Raw genomic sequence first — 16609 nt, forward strand, 5'->3', positions numbered from 1 at the left:
AAGAGTAAGGATGTACCTCTTCTCCTTCCATCCCATTAGCCAGAACTTACTCACATGGCTTCACCTAGAGTGATCTGTGGGATTTCTGAGTGGAGCGGTCCATGAGTAGTGGTCCACATGCCTGGGGCTCTGGGGAGAGGACTTAGTTGGAGATTCATCAACATAGAGGTGGCAGCTTAGGTCATGGGTGGATTCCCCAAGAAGAGTGTGCAGAGTGAGAACAGGACTCCAGTGACGCCTGGAAGCAACAATGGGCAGAGGAGGTGAGATCCACCATGGAGAGAAATAAGGCGAGCACGGCATCAAGGAGAAAATTTTTCAGTCAATAGTGTTCAGTGGTAAAAGTCAGGCTACTTAGGAGTGATGTCATGGAAAATGGCAGACCAGGGGCTCCAAGAATCAGTACCTCCACTTAAGCGACATTAAGCTGATAAAATCTGACAGAATCAGCTTTTCTGGAACTCTGGAATCTAATAAAAAAATAAAAACTTAGAGCAACCAGGGGAGTGACTCATGAAGAAAGAGGCTGTTATTTCAGTAAGAAATTGTTGCAGCATTTTTGCTTACCCACCCACCATCTCCCATTCCCCAGCCCAGCAGCAGCCAGGGGGACGACAGCCTGAATCCCTGCTGTGGCTTGCTGATGCCAAGGTGGGCAATACAGACCTTGTTCTCAAAAATGTGGCTGTACATTTTGGCCCAGCTGGCAGTTCCGTGAGGGTGCAGAGGCTGACATTTGCTTCACCCCCCTCAGACTGGAGCAGCTTCCCAGGTGGCGTCTTTTGAAAGGATTTAAAGACATACAGTACCCACAGTTGTCTGGGTCAAGGGGCTGCAGATGGGGTTAAGCAGAAGACAAACCAAAAAGCCTGGAAAGGGGAAGGCTGAGGAGGAAGATACTGGAAGAATAAGGGCTTTGAAGGGCTACTTCTTATATCAGGAAATCCAGACTACAACACACATGTCCAGGGCCAGACACATGCTCAGAAAAGACCTGAGAGGACCCTAGGCTTGCACTGTTGGCTAATCTTCCATGCAAGCAGGAAACAAAGACTAAGGCAGAGTTGCAGGTGGCCTGGTTAAGTGCAGCAGGAGAACCCAGCTCAGGGCCAATCTACAAAGACCAGGAGAGGTTTCTTCTAATTTGGGGTGGGGTGGGGGTGAACTCCAGGTATTTAAGGAAATCTGTGTCAAGTCAGTGGCTGACCAACGAGATAATGGAACAGAGACCTCAGTGACTACACATGATTGGAATACAGTCTGCACGTGGAAGCAACCTAAATGTGCATCGACAGAGGAATGGATAAAGAAGATGTGGTACGTATATACAATAGAATATTACTCAGCCATAAAAAAGAATGAAATAATGCCATTTGCAGCAACATGGATGGACCTAGAGATTATCATACTAAGTGAAGTCAGTCAGACAGAAAGACAAATATCATATGATATCACTGGTATGTGGAATTTTAAAAGATGATACAAATGAGCTTATTTACAAAACAGAAACAGACTCACAGACTTCGAAAACAAACTTATGGTTACCAAAGGGGAAAGGGGATAAATTAGGAGTTTGAGATGAACAGATACACACTACTATATATAAAATAGATAATCAACAAGAACCTACTGTATAGCACAGGGAACTATACTCAATATTCTTTAATAACCTACATGGGAAAAGAATCTGAAAAAGAGTGGATATATGTATAACTGAATCAATTTGCTGTACACCTGAAACTAACACAACGTTGTAAATCAACTATACCCCAATATAAAATAAAAATTAAATTAAAAAAAGGAATACAGTCTTCAAAAATAGTTTGGAAATGTCACTAAACAAATGGATGATTGTAACCCTTAACAAGCAATAACGGCAAACCTTGCCAAGGGGTACAGAATCTGATTTCCAGAGCTGCCACAATATTCAAATTGTCTAGTTGTCAACAAAAAGTTATAAGGCATACAAAGAAAAAGTATGACTCATTCACAGGAAAAAGAATTTGGCAGAAACCGTCTCTGAGGAAGCCTAGAAATTGGACTTGCTAAGACAAAGACTTTAAATGAACTGTCTTAAATATGCTCAAATAGCTCAAGGAAACTGTGGACATAGAACTAAAGGAAACCAGAGAACAATCCATGTATAAACGAATAGAAGATATCAACAAAGAGACAGAAATTATAAAAAGGAACCAAACAGAAATAATTCTGGAGATGAAATGTACAGTAACTAAAATGAAAAATTAGAAAAGCTCCATAAAATTGACAAACTTTTAGCTAGACTGATAAAAAAGAGAAAAGGTGTAATTAAATAATTAAAATCAGAATGACAGTGGGGACATCATTATGACCCTTGAAGAAAAACAAAGAATTATAAGGGCATACTATGAACAATTATACACCAACAAATTAGATAATCTACAGAAAATGGACAAATTCCTAGAAACACACAAGTTACCAAAGCTGACTCAAGAAGAAACAGGAAATCTGAACAAACCTATAAAAAGTAAAGGAATGGAATCAGTAGTAAGAGATCGAATCAGTGATCAAAAATCTCTTCAAAGGCAGGATCAGATGGCTTCTCTGGGGGAATTCTACAAAACCTTTAAAGAAGAATTAACACCAATCCTTCTCAAACTCTACCAGAAAATGGAAGAGGGAATACTTCCTAAACTCATTTTATGAGTCTTTATGCTCCACATTAGGGGCTGAAATTCAACCTCTCAATAAAGTACAATACTGAAAGTTCCCAAAACAATGACAAACCTGGCTGGGCAGTCCTTTCTTGGGAATTCTGCAGAGATGACTCATACATCAGTTAAGAGTTGAGTTTGTGACCCTGAAGGATCTTTACATTTTAAAGAACCTATTATTTAATCATTGTTTCTGTTACTTGTAATTCATTTCTCTAATTTATCAAAGGTTATTATTTAGATCATTATTTTGTCTGTCAAAATGCGGACCTGCCCCATTTCCATCTTGGGTTTATTTTCATTTAATTAGCTCTTTTTAAAATTTGTTTTTTCCCATTTATCTATAGCCCAATGATTTTTGACAAGGGGGCCAAGACCATTCACGGGGGAAAGAACAGTCTCTGCAACAAATGGTGCTGGGACAACTGGATAACCACATGCCAAAGAATGAACCTGGACCCGGACCATATACAATGATTAACTCAAAACGTATCAACAATCTAAATGTAAGTGCTAAAACCATAACACTCTTAGAAGAAAACGTAGAGGTAAATCTTCATGACTTTGGATTTGACAATAGATTCTTGACTATGACACCAAATGCACAAGCAATAAAAGAAAAACTTGATAAACTGGACTTCATCAAAATTAAAGCCACGTATGCACTAAAGGATATTATCAGAAAGTGAGAAGACAACCTACAAAATGGGAGAAAATATTTGCAAGTCACGTATCTGATTGGGTCTGATGTCCAGAATATATAAAGAACCACTTAAAATAACAAAAAGATAACCCAATTAGAAATGGGCAAAGGACTTGAGTAGACATTTCGCTGAAGATATACAAATGGTCAACAAGCACAGGAAAGACACTCAACATCACTAGTTAACAGGGAGATCCAAACCAAAACCTTCATACCCATTAGGAAGGCAATAAATAATAATTTTAAAATTTAATGTTAAATAACAAGTGATGGAGAATGTGGAGAAATTGGAACCCTCTGTTCATTGTTGGTAGGAGTGTAAATGATTCAGGCTCGTGAAAAACAGTTTGATGGTTCCTCAAATAGTTAAAAATAGAATTTCCATATGATCTAGCAATTCAACTCCTAGGTATGTACCCCAAAGAACTGAAAACAGGTATTCAGACAAATATATGTACACGCATGTCTACAGCAGTGCTACTGACAATAGCCAAAAGGTGGAAACAGCACAAAGGCCCATCAGTGGATGAACAGATAAACAAATTGTGGTTTATACATGCAAGGAATATTATTCAGCCATAAAAAGGAATGAAGTGCTGATACACGCCACAATGTGGATGAACCTTGAAAACATTTATGCTAAGTGAAAGAAGCCAGCTACAAAAGGTCACATATTGTTAAAATTCCATTTATATGAAATATCCAAAATAGGTAAATAGGTTGCCAGGGACTGAGGGGAGAAGGAGATGTGAAGAAACGTTTAAATGGGTAGGAGGTTTTGTTTTGGAGTGATGGAAATGTTTCAGAATTAGATAGAGGTGGCTGGGATTGCACCATACCGTGAATGTACTAAAGGCCATTGAACTGCACACTTTAAAATGGTTAATTTTATGTTGTGTGAATTTCACCTTTTAAAAATATGAAGCCACTCAGAAATATCAGATTATTGACAACTCACCCCTTGGACTCCAAATCCTGGAAACAACGTTCCAGGTCAATTCTCAGGTCACGGGTAGCAATTTCATCCCTGTTCAATTTTATCTGGTAGTTTTGAAGGTCTAGAACACAGACCAGGAAAACTCTCAAGATGTTAGCTCACCCCAGGCCACTAGAGCTCCCTTATTGTGAGTAAATACCGGGGGTGGGGTGGGGGGGTTGGAATGCGGGGACCTAAAACTACAAGACAGGAGACCGTCCACGAAGCAAATGCGCTACCGTCCTATGGTGCTGCCGCCAAGGCCTTCTTACATTACAGGCCCAGCCTCCACTCACTCTAAGGTCAGTGCTCAGTCCAACGTCAGGTCCATTCCGGGGTCCCTGCGGCAGAGTGGAAGGAGCGCGGGGAGGGGCCCCAGGCCTCGGGCCTTCAGCAGGGCCCGGTCCACCCGGCCGCTGGAGCCCTCGCCGGGGTGGACGCGGTGCGGGCTGTTACAGGGCCGGGGCATTTAAAGGAGCAGTGCACGTGGGTCTCGAAGGCGTGCGGACGCGGCATTGTGTTCCTCCCTCCTGGCTGGCACCTAATGGGCGCCCAGTCCTGCCGGCCTGTGGCACCCGGCCCGGGCAGTGCTTGGCGGGGGCAGGAGGGGAGGCGGAGGTCTTCCCGGGTACGTGAGGAACAGGACCTCAGGTCCGGGCTTGGAGACTCCAGTTTCGTTATCATTGGTATTTGGCCGTTTTATCAGGCATTTACAGCTGCGAGGAGACTTGCAGAATCTAGCTTTTGAAGCTGAAGAAAATTTTATCAATGAAGAAACTCAGCCCACAGAGCTAAAGTGACTTTGTTCAAGGTCACGCAGATCGGCTATATGAGAGCCAAGCTTAGAACCCGTTGTCCTGGACTCTAGTTCTGTTGTCCAGCCCTGGGACTAGACCTCAGCCCTTTGACAGTTGGGTGAAATGCCCCCGCCTGTGCCTTAATGAGTATTCCCTTTTTACGGTACGAACTATGGATTGGTGCAGTACCTGCATCCTCATTTACAGACGGAGAACCTGAGAGGCATCCATCCCATCCAGAACAGTTGCAGAGCCAACTTGACCCAAAATTGACAGCTTGGGTTGCCAGCCTGTCCTGAGAGTAACTGATCGGTACAGACCCCGGCTTCCGGTATGGATGCCCCTGACTTCTACATAGACCCCATTCTGTAGACACCTGAGTCTCCAAGGACTTCAGCCAAGACCTTTGGCAGTAGTTAAAAGGCTTCGTATAAGCTGCTTCCGGTGTGTGAGCCTCAGGTTCCCCTCTGTGTGAATGTGGCTGTGTGGGACAAGGAAATGTGTTGGCAGCGGTGTTGTCTGAGCCCGGCTGGTGAAAGGGCCTCGGGTCCTGTCTCCAGCTCAGAGCTGCAGCTTCAGCCACCCGTCAGGCAGGCCATCCAGGTTTGTGCCCTGGGTGTGCGAGGGAGCATTCAGGGCAGTGGCTGGAGGTGGGGGTCTTGGTGGAATGTTGCTGTGGAGCGGGATGGTTGTTGTGTCAGGTTTTTAGGAAAAATTCTGTATCGTTTGGTGTTGAAGTATCCGTGCACCAAGTCTAGAGTCTGACATGTGCATGCATGGGAGGTGAATGCCCTGAGCCTGTCTATTTGAAGAAGAGGAGGACCAAGAAGAGCGTGGCCAGGGGCTGCCGCTCAGATGCGCCTGGGGGCCCGTTGCCCCTCCCCCCCAGCTCCCCTGTGGCTACTCACAGCCCCGCTGCACCCCCAGGCTTTGCCAAATGAGAGGCTCCCGCCTACCTTGGCCTCTCTCTAAGTCACCGATGGTAATAATGACAATAACATAACTTAGGTTTGTCATATACAATAAAAAGCCATTTTGTACAGTGGTTGTCACAGTTGCCTTAAGAGCATCGATCACACTGAAGCAGTTCTTATTTTTAACCCTTTTACAGAAGGGGAAACTGAGGTTCAGGGAGACAAGCAGCTTGTCCTGTTGTGTGGCTTCCATGGCTGTGAGCACCAGGATTTGAACCCAGCTGGCTGTGTCTTCTTCATCTTTTGAGTTTTTGCACAGGAGGCTTCCCACACTCATGCCCTACCCATGTCACTGCACTACCGCCCAGGACATTGCTCTGTGGTCTCCATTAGCAACTACCTGGCAAAGCAAAAAACAAAAACAAAAACAAAAATTTTTTATAAAGAAACCAAAGCAGTGTGTGTAGGTCACATTATGTTTTATTGGAGACATGTTTGGCTGTTTTTCAGCTGTTGATTTGACTTTTAGACACTGTTTAGTTGGGGACTGGCAAGATAACAAATGTTTCTGCCAGTATTTCCACCTGTTCCTGGACTGCAGCAGCTGGGGGTGGGGCTGGGGGTGGAATACAAGGGCCCTGAGGCTGGCACACCCTCCACACTGCCCCTGGCCAGGGCCTGAGAGGTTCTCCGCACCTTGAGCTGGCCGGATCTGACATGGGCTTCAAGCCCTGTGTAATCAGTGTTGGTTTCTTGACCTGGAGGTGGTGAGGCTGCTGTGTTATTACAGTCTGGGGAAAAGTAATTTCAAATTGATCCTCAGGGAGGACCAGGTGTGAGGGAGGGAGATCATTTCTGTCCAGTTTCTTCATTGCCTGGGAGAATGGGTTGCTGATTTGTCTTTGCTAAAATAAAGTCTTCTGGAGCAGTGGGAAGAAAAATTAAAGGGTGCTCAAGTTCTGCTGTACCGTATCTGCTGAGACATATCCTGACCTCGTCTGTGTTTTGTAGGCTACCTGCGTGACTATGGTCCTGGGCCACTGAGTATGTGACCCTCACAAGTACTTTACAGCAGCAGGGAAGAGCTCCTTGTTGGTAATTTGGAGACCTGAGCTGTAACTGTGGCTTCTGGTCATGGGCCTTAACCTTTTGTCCTTTTGTCCCTCTGGGCTTCAGTTTCCCTAAATGGGAAATGGGGTGCTGACCGGATGGGCTATAAGGTCCTTGCCAGCTCTGACATCAGTCTACGGACTTGCCCTTTTGTTTGACAAAATGTTCACATTGCCGGAGTGCCCTGGACTGGGGCTAAAGTGGAAACACCCGGGGCCTGGATGAGGCGTGACCTTGGTGCTCAACTCGTGTGTCTGGTGGTTTAGCAGATCGTAGCTTTCCAAGAGGGCCATCAACAGGCTTCTGTTATCCCTTCTCACTGAGTCCCTGCCTTTATTTCATCTTCATTATAACTACCGTTTATTGAGCTCTGTGCCAGACACTTTACACATTATCTCTAGTTTTTACAGTAATCTTGCAAAGTGTGCCTATCCTGCTTTTTACAGAAGAGGACAGGGGCCATGTGAAGTGGCCCGAGTGTGCGGGCCACTTGTCCCAGTGTGTGGTTCACATCAGTCAGCTAGCTGATTTGAACTCTGTCCGTTTCTAAGGCTCAGCTTTTGCCCACTGGCTTACTGCTTCTCATTAAAACAAACAAACAAAACCCCACAATTTTTTCTGGGCCCTACTCAACGGTGGCCACCTTCCCAGCTTCCCTCTGCCGCTTCCAAACCGCCCCTCTTCCAGGCTCCTTCAGGAAATGAGAGAAAATGTTTCCTGGGAACTTCTGAGTAGGAAAGGGCAGACAGAGGTAACTCTAGAGCCTGGGTCAAGGTTTTAGGAGGCCCCATAGGGTCGCCTGGGGCCTGTGACTTGGGAGGGCGGAGTGGGACTTCAGGGCCTCCCTGTGGGACTCAGGCCCTGGCTCCGGCCAAGGCCACCTTCCTGTGCTGGGGAGAACCATCTGGCAAGTGATGTGCATCAGAGTATGGGCAGGGTGGATGGACAGATGGATGAAGGTCAGCCAGGGCCAGTACACGGTCGGGGGAGACAGGCAGGCAAGCTGTGGGAATTTCCTCAGCTCAGGAAATTCTTCCTTAGTATGAGGAAAGGCGGGGAACACCCCAGGGGTCATGGGAGTTCTGTGAAGTAACTGTGTGACCATAGACAGAGGCCCATTTAAAACCAATGCCACCCTCTTTGAGGCAGCACTGAAAAATAAAATGAACAAATGTGACAAAACAGAAACAGACCAACAGAATAAACTGTGGTTACTAGTGAGGAGAAGGAAACGGGGAGGGGCAAGATAGGGGAAGGGGATTAAGGGGTGCAAACAACTATGTATAAAATAAATGATACAAGAATGTAATGTACAGCACAGGGAATATAGCCAGTATTTTACAATAACGTTATATGGAATATCTATAAAACTATCAAGTCACTATGTTGTACACCTGAAACTACTGTAATATTGGAAGTCAACTATCCTTCAATGATGAAAGGAAGTGAGGGGCACTGTTCAGTTAGGCCTGCAAAAACAAGTACCCGGATCCAAGCCTTTCTCTGCTGACCACCAGTTTGTCTTAAGTGCAGTGACTCCCAATTTTCTTTTGGAGACGAAATTTCCATCTTTTTGCATGAGGCACTAGTGTTTACTATGGCATTTAAAGATCGATTTCCTATTTAGGTCCATTGGCCTTAAACTTGAAGGTCAAAACCTTTGCATTTCTCTGAAATGAAAATCAGGTTGAGGAAATTGGGTCACCAGGGTTTCTATAATAATTGCAGGAACCGCTGACACAGCAAGGTTGGGGAAATTCTCTGGGTCACACTCCCTTGGTTTGGCTCATTCAGCATTTGGATCCCATTCAGCTGATTAATGGGAGTGAGCAGTGGCTTCTTTGGATGTTTGATTTTACATCCTAACACACGGAGCTTTGAGCCACAGTGCTTTGTTCTGGGAAGGGTTTCCAGAATGCAGTCTTAGGCACCTGTTCCTCCCATTAGCTTCTCTGCATTTTCCCGCTGCTCCGTCAGAGAGAACGGAGAGCCGGTTGCTATGTGGTTGATAGGATTTGACATCAGCAGTAGGAGAGTCACCCAGTCCCACCAGCACCTGCCTGTGAGTCAGCCTCCCGGCAGGAGTTCTTGGCGTCACTGGTGCTCTGATGTGGAGAAACATCTAGCAAGAAGGTTGTTTATCTGCATGCATTTGAGTGGTGATTTTTCCCTCCAAGGATTGCAGAGTACCATCAGTCTTCAGTTCCAACTTAGAAGCAAAAGGAGTACATCCCAGCTGCTCTGTTCTCCTTCAGGAACCAGGTAATAAGAGGGGTTAGGAGAAGGTGTAAAAGAGGCTTCCTGAGTCCATCTGTTCCCCCCAGTCCAGGGAGAGAGGATGTGGGAGAAGGCGGGGTGGAAGAAAATCTGTCTAAATGTTGATACTTGTTATTTCCCTTTAAAAACTTAATAGCTTTACAAAAAACGCCAGGCACAATCCATGTTTATTATAGAAGCTTTGAGAAATGCAGAAAAATATAAAGTATCACCCACAATCTCACTATCCAAAGATAACCACCATTAATGTTTTGTAATATTTCTTGCCAATCCTTCATATACACGCATTTTCTAAGACAATTCAGATAATTATGTATGTCAAGTTTTATATCTATTAAATTTAACATCTTGTTTTCATATGTTAGTAAATATTTTTTTTTTAGTAAATATTCTTTGAAGTGAGATTTTTAGTAGTCATATGTTAGAGCCCATCAAATGGATATATTATCATACAGAGTCAGGCATCTTGGTCATTTTCACTTTTTAAAAAAAAATTATAAATGACTGCAACAACCATGTTTTTATGTAAATCTTTTATTATTTTCTTAGGACAAATTCCAAGAAGTAGCATTTCAGGATCAAAAGGTATGAATGTTTTTAAAGCCCTCGATTTTTACTGCCTTCAGAAAGCCTGGTCCATTTGGTACCAGCGACGCTTGAGCCCCAGTTTTACCACACCCTCCTTCGAGGTGGGCATTGCTTGGGGACTTTTTCAGCCAGACCACTCTCTTCTCCCCCTGTGGCTCTCCTAGTCTGAAAAGCACCTGCTCATCTGCCTCCCCAGTGGCTCTCTGACCAGGCACAGGGTATTCAGGAGGAAGGACTGTTCGTTCTTTCACGCCCCCATTCAGCAAGCAAGTTGTACAGAGCAGTAGGTGTGCCAGGCTAGGTGAGCGAGGTGCCCTGCCCCTGAGACAGGGAGGTGAACTGTAACTGGACACTTCCAGTACCAAGTTTGGGCCCTGGCTGGGGCATCTGATTACTCGGCAGCAGCTCCAGGGAAGGTCTAACACCAGCCTAAGAATTGCCCAGGGACCATCTCAAAATGCAAATCCCTGGACCTTTGGCCAGGATGGAACTTAGGATCTGCATTTTAAATAAGCACCCTAGCGTAGCATTTAAGAGCCCAGAACTTGACCACCTAGGTCCAAGGATGACTTTGAACCTATCACTTTTTAACTCTTGTTCCCTCATCTGTGAAATGGAGAAGGATAGCAGTACCTCGTACCTGACTGTTGTGTTTAGTGCATAGTGAGTGCTCAGCAGCTGTTCTCTCACCACCCCTCAGGTGGCCTGGACCACTTTGAGAAGCAGCATCTCAAGCATCTTACAGCTTTCTGAAAGTCCTAAGCCATGCCCTCAGGTGCTAGGAACTCCGAGAGGCACCTCCACCTCTGCTCATGACCACCAGGCCCAGAGGGCTGCGATTAGAGCCACAGCCAAGTCCAGCCCTTCCCTGCTGCAGCCCCTCTGTGCCCTGGTTTTCTGGGAGTCCTGGGCAGAGCGCAAGGAGGGAAGGAATCTTCTCAGGGAGCATTTGTTTTCTCGCAAGGAGGCCATGAATTACATGTGGTGGATGGAAAAGCGTGTTTTGTAGTTTTCTGACTTCCCGCCTCTGTGCAATGTGATGCTGCATGGAAGGGATACAGTCCTTTTTTAAGCTCACTCTCCCTGGGCGCGTCCTTCACAGACTTTGGGAGTCAGAAGTGCATTCCTGGGATTTGGTGACTGGCTGAAGAAATGGAAATTGGAAGGACTTTACTTGATCCAGGTCCCGTGCTTTTCTGTCCCCACCTGCCCCGTAGCTCCCTGTCTCCTTCCAAGGAGCACCTTCACTCCTTGTTTGTCCATTTCCCCAGTAGGGGAAGAGGCAGCCAGGATGCTGCAGCTGTTGTGGTTCTGAAGGATGAGCTTGCCCTCTGCCCTGGGAGTGCAGCCCTGCCGTTTAGATGCAGGGACTCCTGATCTGCTCCTCCAGTCGTGGTAAAGACAAATCACAGGCCCTCCAGAGGTGTGGGAAGAATAGAAGGAGTGAGATCGTAACTAAATTATTAATTCGCACCCCAAACAAATCTGACGTGCTACAGAATAAAGTATGGAAAGAACCACTGCACTGCTCCAGTTGGAATGTCCCGGTTTAGCTTGAAGAAATGCAGCCAGCTCTGTGTGCGGGTACCCCTTTTTGAGTAAGAATAGACTCACCGTTGCCAGAGTGGGCAGCGAGGGCATCTCCTGGGTCCAGGCAGGGGTCTGTTTGGGATTTATCTGGCAGGGCTCAGCCTTGCAGAGGAGGAGCGCTTTGAAGTTTTCCCTCCTGGGTCCCCATTAAGTAGTTTTCTTTCGTTACCGTTACTGTAGATGAAGGAAGCTAGGAACTTCCCGAGGTCGCACAGCCTGTGGGGCTGCAAAGCCGTGTCCCCTCCAATTGGGCTCTGAGGTAGACTCTGCTGGTCCCAGGTCTGGGCGCTGAGAAGCAGATCCGCCTCCTGGGCCCTAGGCCACACTAGTCCTGGGGCCTCCCGGGAAGAGGCAGGAGGGCTCAGCTGGCCCTCTGCTCCCACAGAGCGCACTCTGGTCACATCCCTCTTCAGCACCAAAACCCTGGCTGGCCCCCTCTGCTAGCTTCAGCTCCCCCTCCCCGGTCAGGCCTCCACGCCCCGCCCTGGGATGGTCCACCTCCCACCACTGCCTCCCTGGTCCCCACCTTAGTCGTAACTGCAGTAGCACAGCGTCCTCGTCACCCCTCCTGGCAGCTGCTGTACCTTACTTCCTACTGATGTCACTACTGCTGTCACTCCTGTACTTGTCTTATCTCTGCTGAACCCTGGGGAGCTTAGCGTGTTCATTCTGAAATCCCCGTGAGAGCCACAGGGGAGCCTTTTGTGAGGGCCCGAGTCTGTGAGGTGAGCAGAGTCAGGCTCTGCCGCGGGCCTGTACTTGGGGATGGAGTAGAAGTCCAGCTGGGAGTAATCCAGGCCACGGCCTGGGGCACTGTCTTCACAAACAGCAGCAGCCTCGGACCCTGCCAAGATGAGCAGAGCTGGCTGACTCAGTAGAAGGAACCTGCCTGCTCCACTTGAAAATCATAAATTCTTGCGGGCAACTGACGTGGAGATGAACTTTGAGCTGAGAGCAGACCTGACTGTGCCGAGTGGCGTGAGGCTGCCCCAGGGTCCCAGGAGGCAGGTGCCGGGGGATCTGGCCCAGCCGCTAGCCCAGCTGACCTGCCCAGGATGTTGGCAGGGCTCCGGGCTGCCCCGGCTTCCCGGTGGTGCTGCTCTGCCCGCACCACTGCGGCACAGCAGTCCCGGGGGACAGGCTCCCTCCCGTATGGTCCCTACAGCCTTGTTCTTCCCTGTGGGTCCCACGCTCAGCTGTACTTCCCCAGCGCGCACGCACGCACACACACTCACACACACACTCACACACACGCTCGCCTCTCGTGGTCTCGGCTCACTGCTCCCGTGGCCGTCACTTCTAAACTCGTGACTCTCATCTCCACCTCAGGCCCCAGCACTCAGCTGCCTCCCAGGCATCTTCACCCTTTTAACGCATTTACATGCAGCAGATTCCTGGATCAAATTCACAGTGTTTCCTCTGAAACCTTGTTCTTCCGCTTCTCCCATCCTACTCCCTGTCTGGCCCTAGTCCTGGACTCTGTCCCATTTTGTCCCACACATCTGGTCCTGTCTGTCTACCTCCTACCCTTTCTGGGTTCTCTCTCCTTACTCCCATCCACTCTTGCCACCTTAGGCCCTCTTCACCACCCACAATTGTCTCCAGGGAGGTCACCTTTCCTTCTTTTTACTCCTTTTTCAGTCAGTGGCCAGACTGATATTTCTAACCAGAGATCTGATCTGTCACCTCTGTCCTCGGGGGACGAAGCACACCTCCTGAACTCGGCACCAGAGACCCTTCACACCTCCACAGCATCACCACCCCAACCCCGGCAGTGCTGGGCTCAGGCTGGAACATTCTTCATGCCCTCTGCCATTCCCTCCCCCCTGTGAAAATCTGTCTCCATCAGATGACGTTATCTTCTCCAGAAAACACTCCTGATCTCTGAGTTTTAGTCCCTTCTTTGTGCTTCTGTACCTCTTGATGAACACCTGGATTATATAATTTGTCACGTTGGACGGTTGGTTTTTAATTTTTTACGACAGAAGTGTCGTTGGTGCACGATAGGTGCTGAACAGATGTTTGTTGATTGAATGAGTGAGTGTGCTGGCAGTTTGGAGGGGCTCTGACATTTCTAGTTGGGGGTTTTGCCCCCTGTGGCCTGGATCTCCTCTAGCCAGTCCCTCTCGAGGTTGCTGCAGCCTCAGTAGTGGCTCCTGGGGACTGTTGCTTTATAGCAGTCCTTTGACAAGCGCGTCTTGGGTGGTCATTGCGGGCTGTGCAGGTCTTAAAGCCGCCTCTCACCCTCTGCTACCTTTGCCTCGCAGGAGAGTGGAATGAGGTCCCCTGTGCTCCTTTTCCAGGCACTTTCGGAGGTAGGGTCATGCTCACATTCATGGCCTCTGACAGCGAGGAAGAAGTGTGTGACGAGCGGACGTCCCTGATGTCAGCCGAGAGCCCCATGCCGCGCTCCTGCCAGGAAGGCAGGCAGGGCCTGGAGAACGGAGAGGGTGCCGCCCAGTGGGTAGGTTCCCACCAGCAGTCCAAGGCTTCCGGACAGGTACGTAGGGTTCCCAATGGACAGAAACCAGGCATTCCCTGATGTGGGAGGGAGGGGAAAGTAAAGGTGAAAATTGGCCAAAAGGGCGGGTGGTCCACCATGGTGGATCCTAGGTCTGTGAAGGCTTGATAGTAGACTCTGCACAGACACAGCCTATTACAGGTCAAACAGATCAACTCTGCGATGTACTGAGTGATTCTCTCCATCCTGGCCCCGCCCCTTAGGTTTGCCTTCCTAGTGCAGGTTACTATTTCCACAGGAACCTGAGAGTGAGTTTGGATGCCAGGAAAGTGCAGAGACGAAAGGATGGTAGGAGGAAACTGCTAGAGGGAACCTTTTTGGTAGATGGCCAGACATGGTCACCAAGAGGTTACCTGATTCATGTTTGACTTTTGAGCTGGGGATGTGTCTCAGTTCAAGGCTGCTATCACAAAAATATCATAGACTGGGTGGCTTATAAACAACAGAAATTTATTTCTCACTGTTCTGGGGCCTGGGAAGTCAAGATCAAGGTGCCAGCAGATCTGATGTCTGGTGAGGACCCACTTCCTGGTTCATAGGCAGCTGTCTTCTCTCTGTGTCCTCACCTGGCAAAAGGGGTGAGGGAGCTCTCTTGGGCCCCTTTTTTTTTTTGCGGTACGCGGGCCTCTCACTGTTGTGGCCTCTCCCGTTGCGGAGCACAGGCTCCGGACGCGCAGCCTCAGCGGTCATGGCTCACAGGCCCAGCCACTCCGCGGCATGTGGGATCTTCCCGGACCAGGGCACGAACCCGCGTCTCCTGCATCAGCAGGCGGACTCTCAACCGCTGCGCCACCAGGGAAGCCCTCGGACCCCTTTTATAAGGCACGAATCCCATTTGTGAGGGCTCCCTCCTTGTGACCTAATCATCTCCCAAAGGCCGTACCTTCTAACACCATCACATTGGGAGTTAGGCTTCAGCATGTGAGTTTGTGGGACACAGACATTCAGCCCGTAGCAGGAGGGGTGGGCTGCACTGTTATTTTACCTCTGCAGCCTGCAGGGCAGGAGATTGTAACAGTATGAAGTGGAGGATATACTTGGGAGAGTCATCTAGCCAAGCCACCTCCCTCCTCATCAGGGTAAAACAACATCTGAATTTGCCTAAATTCCATTCTTCGTTTTGCCCATTATAGTAATTTTTTCTTCCAGCCAGCCTTATTTCCCTTTGCTGAAACCTGAGCTTACTTCTCCTATCCTCCTCTGGGCTCTGAGAGAGATCTCACCAGCTCAAGACCACTGCACAGCTACTCCTTAGCCCGTTTCTTGCTAGTCGCTTTGTCTTTTATCTCCTGGAGTTTTTGTGCATTTCAGCTATTTCAGTTCCTGTTCATTAACAGTGTTCCTTTCTTTCTCAGATGAATATATAGATGGAATTCTCTCTGCAAAGAACTGATACCAAAGAACAGCCACTTTTGATTTTTGTTTCATTTGGCTTTGTCTTGGCTGTTAATGTAATTAACAAAGCAGCTAATGATCCTGAATTGCCACAATTCCAAAACAAATTCTTGCAGATCAGTGTGTGCCAGCGCCTGGCGTCCTGTCCTCCTTCACTGCCTCCTCATTTATACGTAACCCAGATGCTCCCAGATGCTTGATGCCCAGTTAGCCTCTTCGCTTCGGAGCTGCAAATCTTGCATGCTTGCTTTGGGGGGCGGGGTGGGGTGCAAAAAGTTCAAAGTAATTTCTTCCTCTGCAAATTCCCAGTGTCTTATTCACAATCAGAGACAGTCCCCACGTCCCCATGTGTGCTGACCATTCTAGTTTGTGATTTTTCAACCAACAGAGTTTAATTTCTGCCCTCCTCCTATCACCTGGCCTGCCAAATCAGTGTGGCCACATGAACAGAACTGAGTGGCATCCTGAGTCCCTACACTGAAGGAGGGACAGATCTTTAGACACCCCAGACCCATTCTGCAGACCGTCCTCTTCCACAGCTAAGTGGACCGTCCTCTTCCACAGCAAAGTGGCCTCCCTTCCTGAATCGGTGGTGGTCAGCGCCAACTTAAATCTCTCGTTGTCCTCATAAACTTTTCAAACGTCCTGCAATTCCACCACTCCCACGTCTAAACTACAGCCCGTAGACTGGTTCTTACATCTGGAAAGCAACATTCAAACTTCTCGTTTCCGGTTCCAAAACACCCATGCACCACGTCGCTAAGGCCTCTGGGGGGGGCATTCCGTGGCCCTCACAGTGTGGTTTCCCACAGAGAGGCCAGGAGAGCGAGGAGGACCATGAGGAGGACCCTGACCGCTACGTCTGCAGCGGGGTCCCCGGGCGGCCACCAGGCCTGGAGGAGGAGCTGACCCTCAAATACGGGGCAAAGCATGTGATCATGCTATTTGTGCCTGTCACGCTGTGCATGATCGTGGTGGTGGCCACCATCAAGTCCGTGCGCTTCTACACGGAGAAGAATGGACAGCTGTGAGTTGGGGGATTGGC

General features: G+C 48.1%; 1 protein-coding gene across 4 annotated transcripts in view; it reads left to right on the plus strand.

The window, feature by feature from the left end:
- Window positions 1-5373: 5373 nt before the first annotated feature.
- The window catches only part of PSEN2 (presenilin 2), a 26353-nt gene continuing 15117 nt past the window's right edge, over window positions 5374-16609 (plus strand). For 3 of the 4 annotated variants that reach the window (XR_003002424.1, XM_024738999.1, XM_024739015.1), the window contains exons 1-5: window positions 5374-5500; window positions 9371-9455; window positions 10020-10055; window positions 13952-14148; window positions 16377-16591. Coding sequence is in view for 3 of the 4 variants with exons in the window: in XM_024738999.1 (XP_024594767.1) it covers window positions 13972-14148; window positions 16377-16591 (392 nt within the window). In the remaining variant the exon portion in view is untranslated. The remainder of the gene's footprint in view (window positions 5501-9370; window positions 9456-10019; window positions 10056-13951; window positions 14149-16376; window positions 16592-16609) is intronic. The other variant, XM_024739008.1, reaches the window with a different exon arrangement.

Source organism: Neophocaena asiaeorientalis, unplaced genomic scaffold, assembly GCF_003031525.2.
Source record: "Neophocaena asiaeorientalis asiaeorientalis breed wild unplaced genomic scaffold, Neophocaena_asiaeorientalis_V1.1 scaffold347, whole genome shotgun sequence".
Lineage (NCBI taxonomy): Eukaryota > Metazoa > Chordata > Mammalia > Artiodactyla > Phocoenidae > Neophocaena > Neophocaena asiaeorientalis.